Raw genomic sequence first — 12,234 nt, 5'->3', positions numbered from 1 at the left:
TGGATTTAGGTCTTAAATCCATGTTGAGTGTATTTTTGTGCAAGGTGTAAAGTAGGGGTCTTGCTTCATGATTCTGCACGTGGAAATCCAGTTTTCCCAGCACCATTTATTGAATAGACTGTCCTTGCTCCAGGAATTAGTTTTAGATCCTTGATCAAGTATGAGTTGTCTGTAGATGTTTGGGTTGATTTCTGGTGTTTCAATTCTGTTCCATTGGTCTATCCATCTGTTTCTGTACCAGTACCATGCTGTTTTGATTACAACTGCCCTGTAGTATGTCCTGAAATCTGGTATTGTGATGCCTCCGGCTTTGTTTTTGTTGTACAAGATTGCTTTAGCTATTCGAGGTCTCTTGTGCCTCCATATAAATTTCAGCACCAATTTTTCCAGATCTGAGAAGAAGGTCTTCGGTATCTTGATTGGTATCGCATTGAATCTGTAAATTGCTTTTGGGAGAATGGACATTTTGATGATATTGATTCTTCCAATCCATGAGCATGGAAGATTTTTCCATTTCTTGGTATCCTCTTCTATTTCTTTCTTTAAGGTTTTGTAATTTTCATCGTAGAGATCTTTAACGTCCTTGGTTAAGTTTATTCCAAGGTATTTGATTGTTTTTGTAGCTATTGTGAATGGGATTGATCTTAGAAGTTCTTCCTCAGCCATGGCATTGTCTGTGTATACAAAGGCTGTTGATTTTTGTGCATTGATTTTATACCCTGCTACTTTGCCAAACTCTTCTATGAGTTCCAATAGTCTCTTAGTAGAGTTCTTTGGGTCCCCTAAATAAAGAATCATGTCATCTGCAAAGAGGAATAGTTTGAGCTCTTCCTTCCCAATTTGTATCCCTTTAATTTCATTTTCTTGCCTAATAGCTCTGGCTAGAACATCCAGAACTATATTGAATAGCAGTGGTGAGAGTGGACATCAATGTCTGGTCCCAGATCTCAGTGGAAATGCTTCCAACTTTTCCCCATTCAATAGGATGTTGGCTGTGGGTTTTTCATAGATTGCTTTGATTGTATTGAGGAATGTTCCTTCCATACCCAGTTTGCTTAGAGTTTTCATCATGAACGGGTGTTGTATTTTATCAAATGCTTTCTCGGCATCTATTGAGATAATCATATAGTTTTTCTTCTGCAGTCTGTTAATGTGGTGTATCACATTGATTGTCTTGCGCACATTAAACCATCCCTGCATACCAGGGATAAATCCCACTTGGTCTGGGTGGATGATCTTTCTGATGTGTTGTTGCATTCTATTGGCGAGAATTTTATTGAGGATTTTTGCATCTATGTTCATCAGGGATATTGGTCTGTAATTCTCTTTCAGTGCTGCATCTTTTTCTGGCTTAGGAATTAAGGTGATGCTGGCTTCATAGAAAGAATTTGGGAGGATTCCCTCTTCTTCAATTGTTCTGAATAGTTTGAGAAGTTTTGGAGTTAGTTCTTCTTTAAATGTCTGGTAGAATTCAGCAGTGAATCCATCTGGTCCTGGGCTTTTCTTTGTTGGGAGGGCCTTTATTACTGTTTCAATTTCTGTCTCAGTTATGGGTCTGTTTAGGTTTTCTATGTCTTCCTGGTTCAATTTAGGTAGGTTGCATGTGTCCAGGAATCTATCCATTTCTGATAGGTTTCCCTGTTTGCTGGCATACAAGTCCTTGAAGTACTTTCTGATGATTCTTTTTATTTCTGTGGTGTCTGTTGTTACGTTTCTTTTTCAACACTGATTTTATTGATTTGTGTCTTTTCTCTTCTTTTTTTAGTTAGTTGGGCCAATGGGGTGTCAATTTTGTTTATTTTTTCAAAAAACCAGCTCCTCGTTTGGCTGATCTTTTGTAATGTTTTTCTTGATTCAATCCTGTTGATTTCTTCTCTGATTTTAATTATTTCTCTTCTCCTACTAGATTTGGGTCTGGTTTGCTGTAGCTTTGCTAGATCCTTGAGGTGAATTGAAAGCTCATCTATTTGGTGCCTTTCCAATTTCTTGATGTAGGCACCTATTGATATAAACTTTCCTCTTAACACTGCTTTTGCTGCATCCCATAAGTTTTGGTATGTTGTGCTGTTATCCTCATTTACTTCCAGAAAGTTTTTGATTTCTCTTTTGATTTCTTCTATGACCCATTGTTCATTCAGGAGCATGTTGTTCAATCTCCATGTGTTTGCGTATGCTCTAGGGATTCCTGAGTTGCTAATTTCCAGCTTCATTCCTTTATGGTCTGAGAAGCTGCATGGTATGATTCTAATTCTTTTGAATTTGCTGAGACTTGCTTTATGGCCTAGTATGTGGTCAATCCTAGAGAAGGTTCCATGTACTGCTGAGAAGAATGTAAAATCTTTAGCTGTAGGATTGAAAGTTCTGTATATATCTGTTAGATCCATTTGGGCTATAGTGTCATTTAAATCTACTGTATCCTTGCTGATCTTCTGTCCTTCTGATCTGTCTATTTCTGAGAGTGGAGTATTGAAGTCCCCCAGTACTATTGTATTGGGGTCTAAGTCTCCCTTTAAGTCCGTTAACAAATCTTTTAGATAAACCGGTGCCCTGTAGTTAGGTGCATATACATTGATAATCATTATATCTTCCTGTTGAATTGATCCCTTAATCATTATGTAGTGTCCCTCTTTGTCTCTCTTATCGGTTTTTGTGGTAAAGTTTATGGTGTCTGATATTAAGATGGCTACGCCCGCTCTTTTTTCATTTCTGTTGGCATGGTATATCTTTTTCCAGCCTTTCACTTTCAGTCTGTATGGATCTTTGTTGGAAAGATGTGTTTCTTGTAAGCAGCAAATAGATGGGTTTTGTTCCTTAACCCAATCAGCCAATCGGTGTCTTTTAACTGGACAGTTCAGGCCATTCACGTTCAATGTCACTAACGATAAGTGGTAACTTTGCCCTGCCATTTGCCAAAGATAAGTTCTAATATATGCTTTGAATTCCCTGTGATCTTTTGCTGTGAGCTTTCCTTCCTTGGTTTCCTTCCTTTACCTTCTTTCATATTGATGACCGTGTTTCTTTGTTTCTGTGTGTAACACATCTTTAAGCATCTTTTGCAGGGCTGGACGAGTGGCAACCAATTCTTTCAATTTCTGTTTGTTATGAAAAGTCTTTATTTCACCTTCATTCACAAATGATAGCTTTGCAGGATATAATGTTCTGGGCTGGCAGTTGTTCTCTTTTAGTACCTGGGCTATATCTTGACATTCCCTCCTAGCTTGTAGAGTTTCTGATGAGAAGTCGGCTGTGAGTCTGATTGGAGATCCTCTGAGAGTAATCTGACGTTTCTCTCTTGCACATTTTAGGATCTTTTCTTTATGTTTCACTGTGGAGAGTTTAATTACAACGTGCCGTGGTGAGGGTCTCTTTTGGTCGTGTTTATTAGGGGTTCTGTGGGCTTCCTGTACTAGGATGTCTCTGTCCTTCTCCAAACCTGGGAAATTTTCTGCTAATATCTCACTAAAAAGGCCTTCTAATCCTTTCTCCCTCTCCATGCCTTCAGGGACTCCTAGAACCTGAATGTTGGTTTTTTTTAAAATAGTATCCTGAATATTCCCAACACTATTTTTTAGATTTCTGCTTTCCTCTCCTTTTCTTTGGTTTGATTGTATATTTTCCTGTGCTCTGTCTTCTAAGTCTGATGATCTCTCTTCTGTTTCACCCATTCTGTTTTTTAGGCTCTACTAGTTTTTTCTTTTCATTTTGATTCCTCCTTAATATTTCATTTTCATGAGAGAGATTTTCTATCTTGTCCATTAAGGATTTGTGTAGTTCCAGAATTTGTTTTTGAGAACTTCTTAATGTTCTTATCAATTTTTTGAGATCCGCTTCTTGCATTTCTTCTATCTCATCATCTTCATAATCTTGAATTGGGGTGTCTATTTCATTTGGGGGTGTCATAGTGTCTTCCTTGTTTTTGTTACCTCGGCTTTTGCGTTTGTTTGTGATATTGGAGATATTCTTTGTTTTTTTCTCATTATACTGTGACTCTAGATTAAGAGGACTGTCTGCTTTTGATGGATCCTTAGAGGCTGTGATTTGTGTGACCAGAGAGCTCTGGTTCTACAGGGTTAAGGGTGTGCCAAAGGTGATTTTCCCTGATTGTTCTCTTGCTCACTCTCTTTCTCTCTCTTTTGACATAGTTGGGAAGTAATTCCACACAGCTGAGTGGAATTGAGAGTAGTTGATGTATGAAATGTGGCCCCTGTAGCTATTTGTTTGCTTACCAGAGTCAGGTTTTTCTGCTTGGCTAATGAGGGGCACCCGCTTTGCATATGCAAAATGGTACACACCACTTTACTTACATAAAATGGCACTTGCCCTTTGTCTTGCTCGGCTTTGTAAGGTGAGTGGAGAGAGAAGCTAAATGTCCGTGCCAGTTACCCTTATTTATTTGATTTTTTTCTCTCCTCCAGCCATCCTGAACTTCCCCAATGGGGTTTCATTCCTTGTTCTCTGCAGGGTCTTTCTGCCTTTCCCCACCAATGTCTCAGGTTACCCAGAGGTTTTTTTTCTCACCTCCCCTTCCTGTGCTGGCGGGAAGACTCTGCAGCTCTGGTGGGTTCGGTGGGTCCAGCGGGTCCCATGGCTTGGCTTCCACGCGGTGGGCGACCTTGCTCTCCCTGTAGGTCCTCAGAGTCACAGCCACTAGATCTGGAAGAGTTCCCTCTGCAGTTTTTCCCTGATCCTTTTCCTGAGGCTACCGTAACTCCACTTTTATTAAACTATCTTTTCCCAGACTATCGGTGTGCGCCCTCACTATTCCACCATCTTCCAGTCTTATTTCTGTGCATTCCTTTTAATACCGTATCTTTAATATTATATGTGAGACTAAGGATGACTAATTAAAACCACAACACTTTCTCTCAGGGAATACCCACTAATGTATAAAAAAGTATGAAAAATGAATGAACATACACTTGAAGCCCATTGTGCAGCAGCATTTGCTTGTGTGCCCTCAGAATGTCTCTGAGATCACACCTGTTGAATATATGAAGAATGAGTATCTCCAGATAAAAATTGCCAGGGAGAATTATTTTAAAATGTTTCTGAATATTTTATGATTGAATGAGTACCACCTGCAAAAATTGTATAATACCTTTATGATAAAGGTAGCCAAATCAATACCATTTTCTGTATTTAACTGAAATGTCATTGAAGCAGAGAAATACCCATTCATTGACCTCTATTTAGGACTTCTTTCTTGTGTAATGGCACAAGAGTTTTTTCATGAGGGACAATGTGGTGTGCAGAGCTCAAAGTATTCCATTCCTTCCATGAGGCAGAAGGGTAATAAGCCCTTATTTCAGGTGAAATTGGAAAGTTTCAAAAACCTAATTTCTCCTTGAAAATTTTGTTGAAAATATCAGTTATACCCAAATGACTTATAATAAAGTCAAACTCCTCCATAAAATCCAAATGTTTTTGATTTGATAAAATATATTTCAACCTTTGCATTGAATAACTGACAAAAATTGTCCCAGAGTTATGAAAATATAAAACAAGGAAAGACTTTTTACCAGATATCAAATAGTATCAATGAAGAAATGCTAGATATTGATTGTTGTAAGGATTTCATAGGCATTTTGCATTTTTATTTCTCTGCAAGAGAAGGAAAGCTCTAAAGCTGATTATCCTAGGCAAATGTTCTAAGCCATGATAATGCAGGATTGAGCATGAGAAAGACTGGAGACAGCAGGGGGAGGAATTCAGAAGAATGCAAATGGACATCACTGTGCCACAGGATGAGCCACCCTAACCAATCATTTGCTAAAGATGCCATTTGAAATAGTTTGTTCCCATTTGTAGATGAGAATTCTCCCTGGGTCAGGAATGTAGAAACTTGCTCTGGTGTGGCCTCATATTTTTAAGAAAACTTTTATTTAATAAATACAAATTTTGAAAGTACAACTTTTGGATTACAGCAGTTCCCCCCCCCCATAACTACTACCCCATGCACAAACAACCCCATCTCTTACTCTTCCATCCCATTCTTCATTGATTCATTGTTAATTATCTTTATATGCAGAAGATCAATTTAGTATAAACTAACTAAAGATTTCAACAGATTGCACCCACACAGCATACAAATTATAAAGTACTGTTTGAAGACTAATTTTACCATTAATTATCATAGTACAACTCATTAGGACAGAGATCCTACGTGGGGAGTAAGTGCACAGTGACTCCTGTTGTTGATTTAATAATTGACACTCTTATTTATAATGTCAGTGATCAACCAAGGCTCTTGTCATGAGCAGCCAAGGCTATGGAAGCCTCTTGAGTTCACAAACTCCGACCTTATTTAGACAAGGTCGTAGTCATAATGGAAATGCCTCCCTTCAGAGAAAGATACCTCCTTTGATGGCCTGTTCTTTCTGCTGGGATCTCACTCACAGAGATATTTCATTTAGGACATTTTTTACCACAGTGTGTCTTGGCTTTCCATGCCTGAGAAACTCTCATGGGCTTTTTATTCAGATTGGAATGCCTTAAGGAATGAATCTGAGGCCAGAGTGCTGTTTATGGCATTTGCCATTCTATGAGGCTGCTGTGTATCCCACTTCTAATGTTGGATCATTCACTCCTGTTTAATTCTATCAATTATTATTCGCAGACAATGGTCTTATTTATGTGTTCCCTTTGATGTTTAATCCTATCTTTATGATCAATTTTGGTGTTAAACTGATCACTTTAACTGGTAAGATGGCATGGTTATCTGGGTGTGGCCTCATATTACATCAGAGTATTTTATACTCAAAATGGTATTCAAAGTGACCGTTTCTCCCAACAGGAAAAATTTCAGAATTTCAGTAATGGAAACTCAGCCTTTCTTCTTCCACAGATGCAGAACAGTGTATCCAGTGTGCAGAGCATGAGTATCCGAACATGGAGAGAAGTCACTGCCTCCCCAAGATGATGACCTTCTTAGCCTTTGAGGATGCCCTGGGGATGGCTCTGGTTTGCATGGCTCTGTGCTTCTCTGTAACCACAGCTGCAGTTTTGGGGGTCTTTGTGAAGCACCGAGACACTCCCATCGTCAAGGCCAATAACCGGTCTCTCAGCTACATCCTGCTCATCGCCCTCCTCCTGTGCTTCCTGTGCTCCTTACTCTTCATTGGCCATCCCAACACAGCCACCTGCCTCCTCCGACAAATAACATTTGGTCTTGTGTTCACAGTGGCTATTTCTGCTGTGCTGGCCAAGACCATCACTGTGATTCTGGCTTTCAAGGTTATGAAACCTGGAAGAACTATCAGGCGATTGCTTGTATCCGGAGCTTCTAACTTCATCATTCCCATCTGTTCCTTGATCCAACTAGCTCTATGTGGCATCTGGTTGGGAATCTCTCCTCCATTTATTGAGTTAGATGCATATGCTCAGCATGGCCACATCATCCTGGTGTGCAACAAGGGCTCAGTCACTGCCTTCTACTGTGTCCTGGGCTACCTGGGTTCCTTGGCCCTAGCGAGCTTCACTGTAGCTTTCCTAGCCAGGAATCTGCCTGACACTTTCAATGAAGCCAAGTTCCTGACGTTCAGCATGCTGGTGTTCTGCAGTGTCTGGGTGACCTTCCTGCCTGTCTACCACAGCACCAAGGGGAAGGTCATGGTGGCCGTGGAGGTCTTCTCCATCTTGGCCTCCAGTGCGGGACTCCTGGGGTGCATTTTTGCCCCCAAGTGCTACATTATTCTTATAAGGCCTGAAAAGAATTCTTTGAAAGGCTTAAAGAAAAGAGCAAGATCTACGGGATTCTAATATTTTTCTGCTTGTTTTGTTGTCACATTTTCAGAGTTTGGTGCCAAAAACCAAACTGATATAACATCCCACATATATAAAATAACTAAAATCAACTTTTCCTTTGAAAATGACTTCTAGATAGGACACTTAGCCTAGCAGATTACATGGGATCAGTTTCTGGCTCTGACACCTGGCCTGTACTTTTGACTCTTGGGGACCCTGGAAGGAAGTGGTGATGGATTATGGAACTTGGTTCTGTCCACCCATATGAGAATCCTGGTTTGACTCCCTATTTTGGGTCTAGCCACAGCCTAAGTATAGGCATTTGGGGTGTAGAAGCATGAGGTATAGAATGAGAGGTGTCTATGCCTCAGTAGTCACTTATGTTCTGGCAGCCAATATCATACTGAATGGAGAGAAGCTGAAAGCATTTCCCCTCAGATCTTGAACACGATAGGCATGTCTACTTTCAACATTCTTATTCAGTACATAACTTGTAGTGTTGGCAGGAGCAATTAGGGAGGAGGAAGAAATAAAGGGCATCAAAATTGGAAAGGAGGGGGCCAGCACTGTGGCATAGCAGGTAAAGCCACCCCCTGCAGTACTGGCATTCCCATATGGCACTGGTTTGAGATCTGGCTGCTCCTCTTCCTATCCAGCTCTCTGCTATGGCCTGGGAAAGCAGTGGAAGATGGCCTAAGTTGTTGGGCCCCTGCACCCATGTGGGAGACCTGGAAAAATCTCCTGGCTCCTGGCTTCAGATTGGTGTAGCTCTGGTCATTGATGCCATTTGGGGAGTGAACCAGCGGGTGGAAGATCTTTCTCTTTCTGACTCTCCTTCTTTCTTTGTGTGACTCTGACTTTAAAATAAATAAATCAATCTTGGGGCCGGTGCTGTGGTTCACTAGGTTAACACCCTGGCCTGAAGTGCTAGCATCCCATATGGGCACCTGTTTGAGTCCCAGCTATTCTACTTCCTATCCAGCTCTCTGCTATGGAATGGAAAAGCAGAAGTCCTTGGGCCCCTGCACCCACATGGGAGACCCAGAAGAAGATCCTGGCTCCTGGCTTCGAATACGCACAACTCTGGCCATTGTGGCCAACTGGGGAGTGAACCATCGAGTGGAAGACCCCCTCACCCCCCACCTCTCCTCTCTCTGTGTAACTCTAACTTTCAAATAAATTAAATACATCTTTAAAATAAATAAATAAATAAATGAATCTTTAAAAAAATTGGAAAGGAGGAGATCAAACCATCTGTTTGCAAATGACATGACATTGTACATGGAAAATCCTAATGCTCCACCAGAAAGCTGTAGAACTGATAAACTAATTCAGTAAAGTTGCAGGTTACAAATAAACACCAAAACGCCCATGGGCTCTTTAACACCCTAATGAACTCATCGATAAAGAAATCAAGAAAGAAATCTCATTCATAATATCCACAAAACAATCCAATACTTTGGAATAAATTTAACCAAAGAAATGCAAGATCTCTACAATGAAAGTTATGAAACATTGATGAAAGAAATCATCAAGGACACAAAAATATAGAAAGATAATTCCTTGTTCATGAAATCAGTATCTTTAAAATATCTATAGTAACTAAATAAATCTACACATTCTGTACAAAACCTGCCAAAGTACTAACGGCATTCTTCACAGAGGTAGAAAGAGCAATCTTAAAGTTCATATCGAGGAAGAGATTGATGGCGGAATAGTGAGGGCCCACACCGATAGCCCGGGAAAATTTAGTTTAATAAAAGGGGAGTTACGGTAGCCTCAGAAAAAAGAACCAGGAAAATATTGCAGAGGAAACTCTTCTGGATCAAGTAGCCATGAATCGGAGGACTTACTGGGAGAACAAGGTCGCCCACCACGCGGAAGCTGAGCCGCGGGACCGAGCCGCGGGACCGAGCCGCGGGACCGAGTCGCCCAAGCCACAGGGTCTGCGCGCCAGTGTTCGAAGGAGAGTGCGTGCCACACAGACAACAGTGGGGAGACTTGGGACGTCCAGGGCTCCAAGTCCACACATCAGCACTGGAAGGGGAGCGGACCTGCGTGGAGAGCGTGGGAGCCCACAGTTCGGGACACCAGCAGCAGCCTCAACACACCAGCGCTGGAACGCGAGGTGAGCCGAACCTCAATAGCCCGAAACACCGGCAGGCAAGCGGAGAGAGGAGACTAGAGGGAATGACCCCTGGGGGGGGAAACTTCACCAGGCAAACTGGAAGAGAGAGAGAGGAAAAAAAAAAAGGTGACTGGTACGGACACGGGTTTCTCTCTCTCCACTCACCTCTCAAGGGTGAGCAAGACAAAGAGCAGGCGCCATCTTGGACATACGTCATAAGCAGAGCGACCTCAGGTCTGCACCAGCCCTGAGCCTAGCAGAAAAACCTGACTCTGGGTGGGGCGAATTAACAGGAGATTAGGACCTAGTAAATTTGTGGTGTACTGAACTGAGACTGTGAAAAAAGAGACGGTGGGGGAGAGAACTCACGAAATTCACGTGAGCACTCTCCAGAGACGCTACAATTCCGTAACTTTGGCAACCCAGTGGGAGACTGAAGGAGAATTTGAGCCCACTCTGAGGGCCGAACAGATTTCCTGTGTGGTCCTTGGGAAAGAGCTTCTGATCTCTGCCTCCTGTGGGTATATCATTTGCCTGCGAACTACCTCCAACTTTGTTCAGCTGTGCAGAATAACTTCCCTTTTGAATCAAAAAAAAAAAAAGAAAGAGAGAGAGAGAGAGAGGTTTACCATGCCTAACCTGGGAGTGTCACCTTTGGCACACCAAACAGAGCTCTCAGGCCACACCCATCTCAAGCCCTAAGGCTCCATCAAAAACAGAGAGTCCACTTAATCTAGAGTCATAGTATAACAAGAAAAAGCACCAGAGTGAAGAAACCAAATATCTCCAATATGCCAAATAACAAACGCAAAAACCAAGGTAATAAAAACAAGGAAGTCACCATGAAGCCCTCAAATGAAAAAGACACCCCAATTCAAGATTATGAGGATGATGATATAGAAGAAATGCAAGAAGCAGATCTCAAAAAATTGATAAGAACATTAAGAAGTTCTCAAAAACAAATTCTGGAACTACACAAATCCTTAATGGACAAGATAGAAAATCTCTCTCGTGAAAATGAAATATTGGAGGAATCAAAATGAAATGAAACAACTAGTACAACAGGAAACTCTGATAGTGACTGAGGTGAAGAATTCAATAGATCAAATGAAAAACACAATAGAGAGCCTTACAAACAGAATGGGAGAAGCAGAAGAGAGAATATCGGACTTAGAAGACAGAGAACAGGAAAGGATACAGTCAGACCAAAGAAAAGAAGAGGAAATTAGGAATCTAAAACATATTGTCGGGAATCTTCAGGATACTATTAAAAAACCCAACATTCGGGTTCTAGCAGTTCCTGAAGGCATGGAGAGGGAGAAAGGATTAGAAGGCCTTTTTAGTGAGATATTATCTCCCCTTTTAGCTCACCTATGGCCCTTTTGATCCCATGCTAAATGATAAGGACCAGTTTCCCTCACTCTATCAGATGGCCAGCAGTGACAGCTCTTTGGGCCATGGAATGATCTCCTTGTTGCTGCATTTTGGCTGGACTTGGGTGGCGCTCTTTGTGTCTGATGACATGAAGGGAGAGCAGTTCCTTCAGTACTTTGAAGCAGCGATGCTCAAGAAAGGAATCTGTGTGGCCTTTACAGTTAAGCTCCCTGTCACAAAGAAGTTGTATGCGGATAGTGATCTCACTTTCATGAGTAGCATCAGAGTTTCATCTGCAAATGTGCATATACTCTATGGTGATGTAAGAGGTCTCATCAGTGTGGACATTTCAGTGCAGTCATATTTAACCATGGGGAAAGTGTGGATCATGACATCAAAGTGTGATCTTGTCATTTCTGAGACAAACCACATGTTGCACTCTTTTCATGGAGGTTTCTCCTTTTCACCCCACAAGGAAGAAATCCTTGGACTCAAACTTTTTGTCAAGACAGCAAAGCCTTCTCACTACCCAGAAGACTTTTACTTCAGTAAATTATGGCTTTTTCATCTGGGCTGCTCACTTGAAGGATCATTTTGTGGACATATTGGAACCTGCTCACCAAATACTTCCTTAGAGTTTCTTCCAGGACACATTGACTTGCTGACCATATCTGACTCCAGCTATTTAGTCTACAATGCTGTCTACACAGTGGCCCACGTCCTCCATAAAATGATTTTGGAGAAAGTAGAAATGAGATCCTTAGCAGAAGCATCCCAGCCCATGATTCTTCCCTGGCAGGTAAACCTCCCCTGGAACAGAACAGACACTGCCCACTTGATGGAATCTAGAGATGTTTTATTGAGGTACAGCATCATGACCCTGCTCTCATTTCAAGGTCAACAGGATTGCAATGGATGATTTTTTTTAATTATTTCTTTATTTGAGAGGTAGAGTTACAATAAGAGGGAGAGACAGAGAGAAAGGCCTT

General features: G+C 41.4%; 1 protein-coding gene across 1 annotated transcript in view; it reads left to right on the top strand.

Moving 5' to 3' along the window:
* The window catches only part of LOC127482632 (vomeronasal type-2 receptor 116-like), a 97,922-nt gene extending 89,037 nt beyond the window's left edge, over positions 1–8,885 (top strand). Inside the window, exon 4 of the mRNA XM_070067569.1 lies at positions 6,845–8,885. Within this exon, the coding sequence (XP_069923670.1) occupies positions 6,845–7,758 (914 nt within the window). The 3' untranslated portion in view covers positions 7,759–8,885. The remainder of the gene's footprint in view (positions 1–6,844) is intronic.
* The last annotated feature ends 3,349 nt before the right edge of the window (positions 8,886–12,234 follow it).

Source organism: Oryctolagus cuniculus (genome assembly GCF_964237555.1).
Source record: "Oryctolagus cuniculus chromosome 16 unlocalized genomic scaffold, mOryCun1.1 SUPER_16_unloc_1, whole genome shotgun sequence".
Taxonomy (NCBI): domain Eukaryota; kingdom Metazoa; phylum Chordata; class Mammalia; order Lagomorpha; family Leporidae; genus Oryctolagus; species Oryctolagus cuniculus.
Note: the sequence above shows the minus strand (reverse complement) of the source record. Positions and strands in the feature narration are given on the sequence as shown.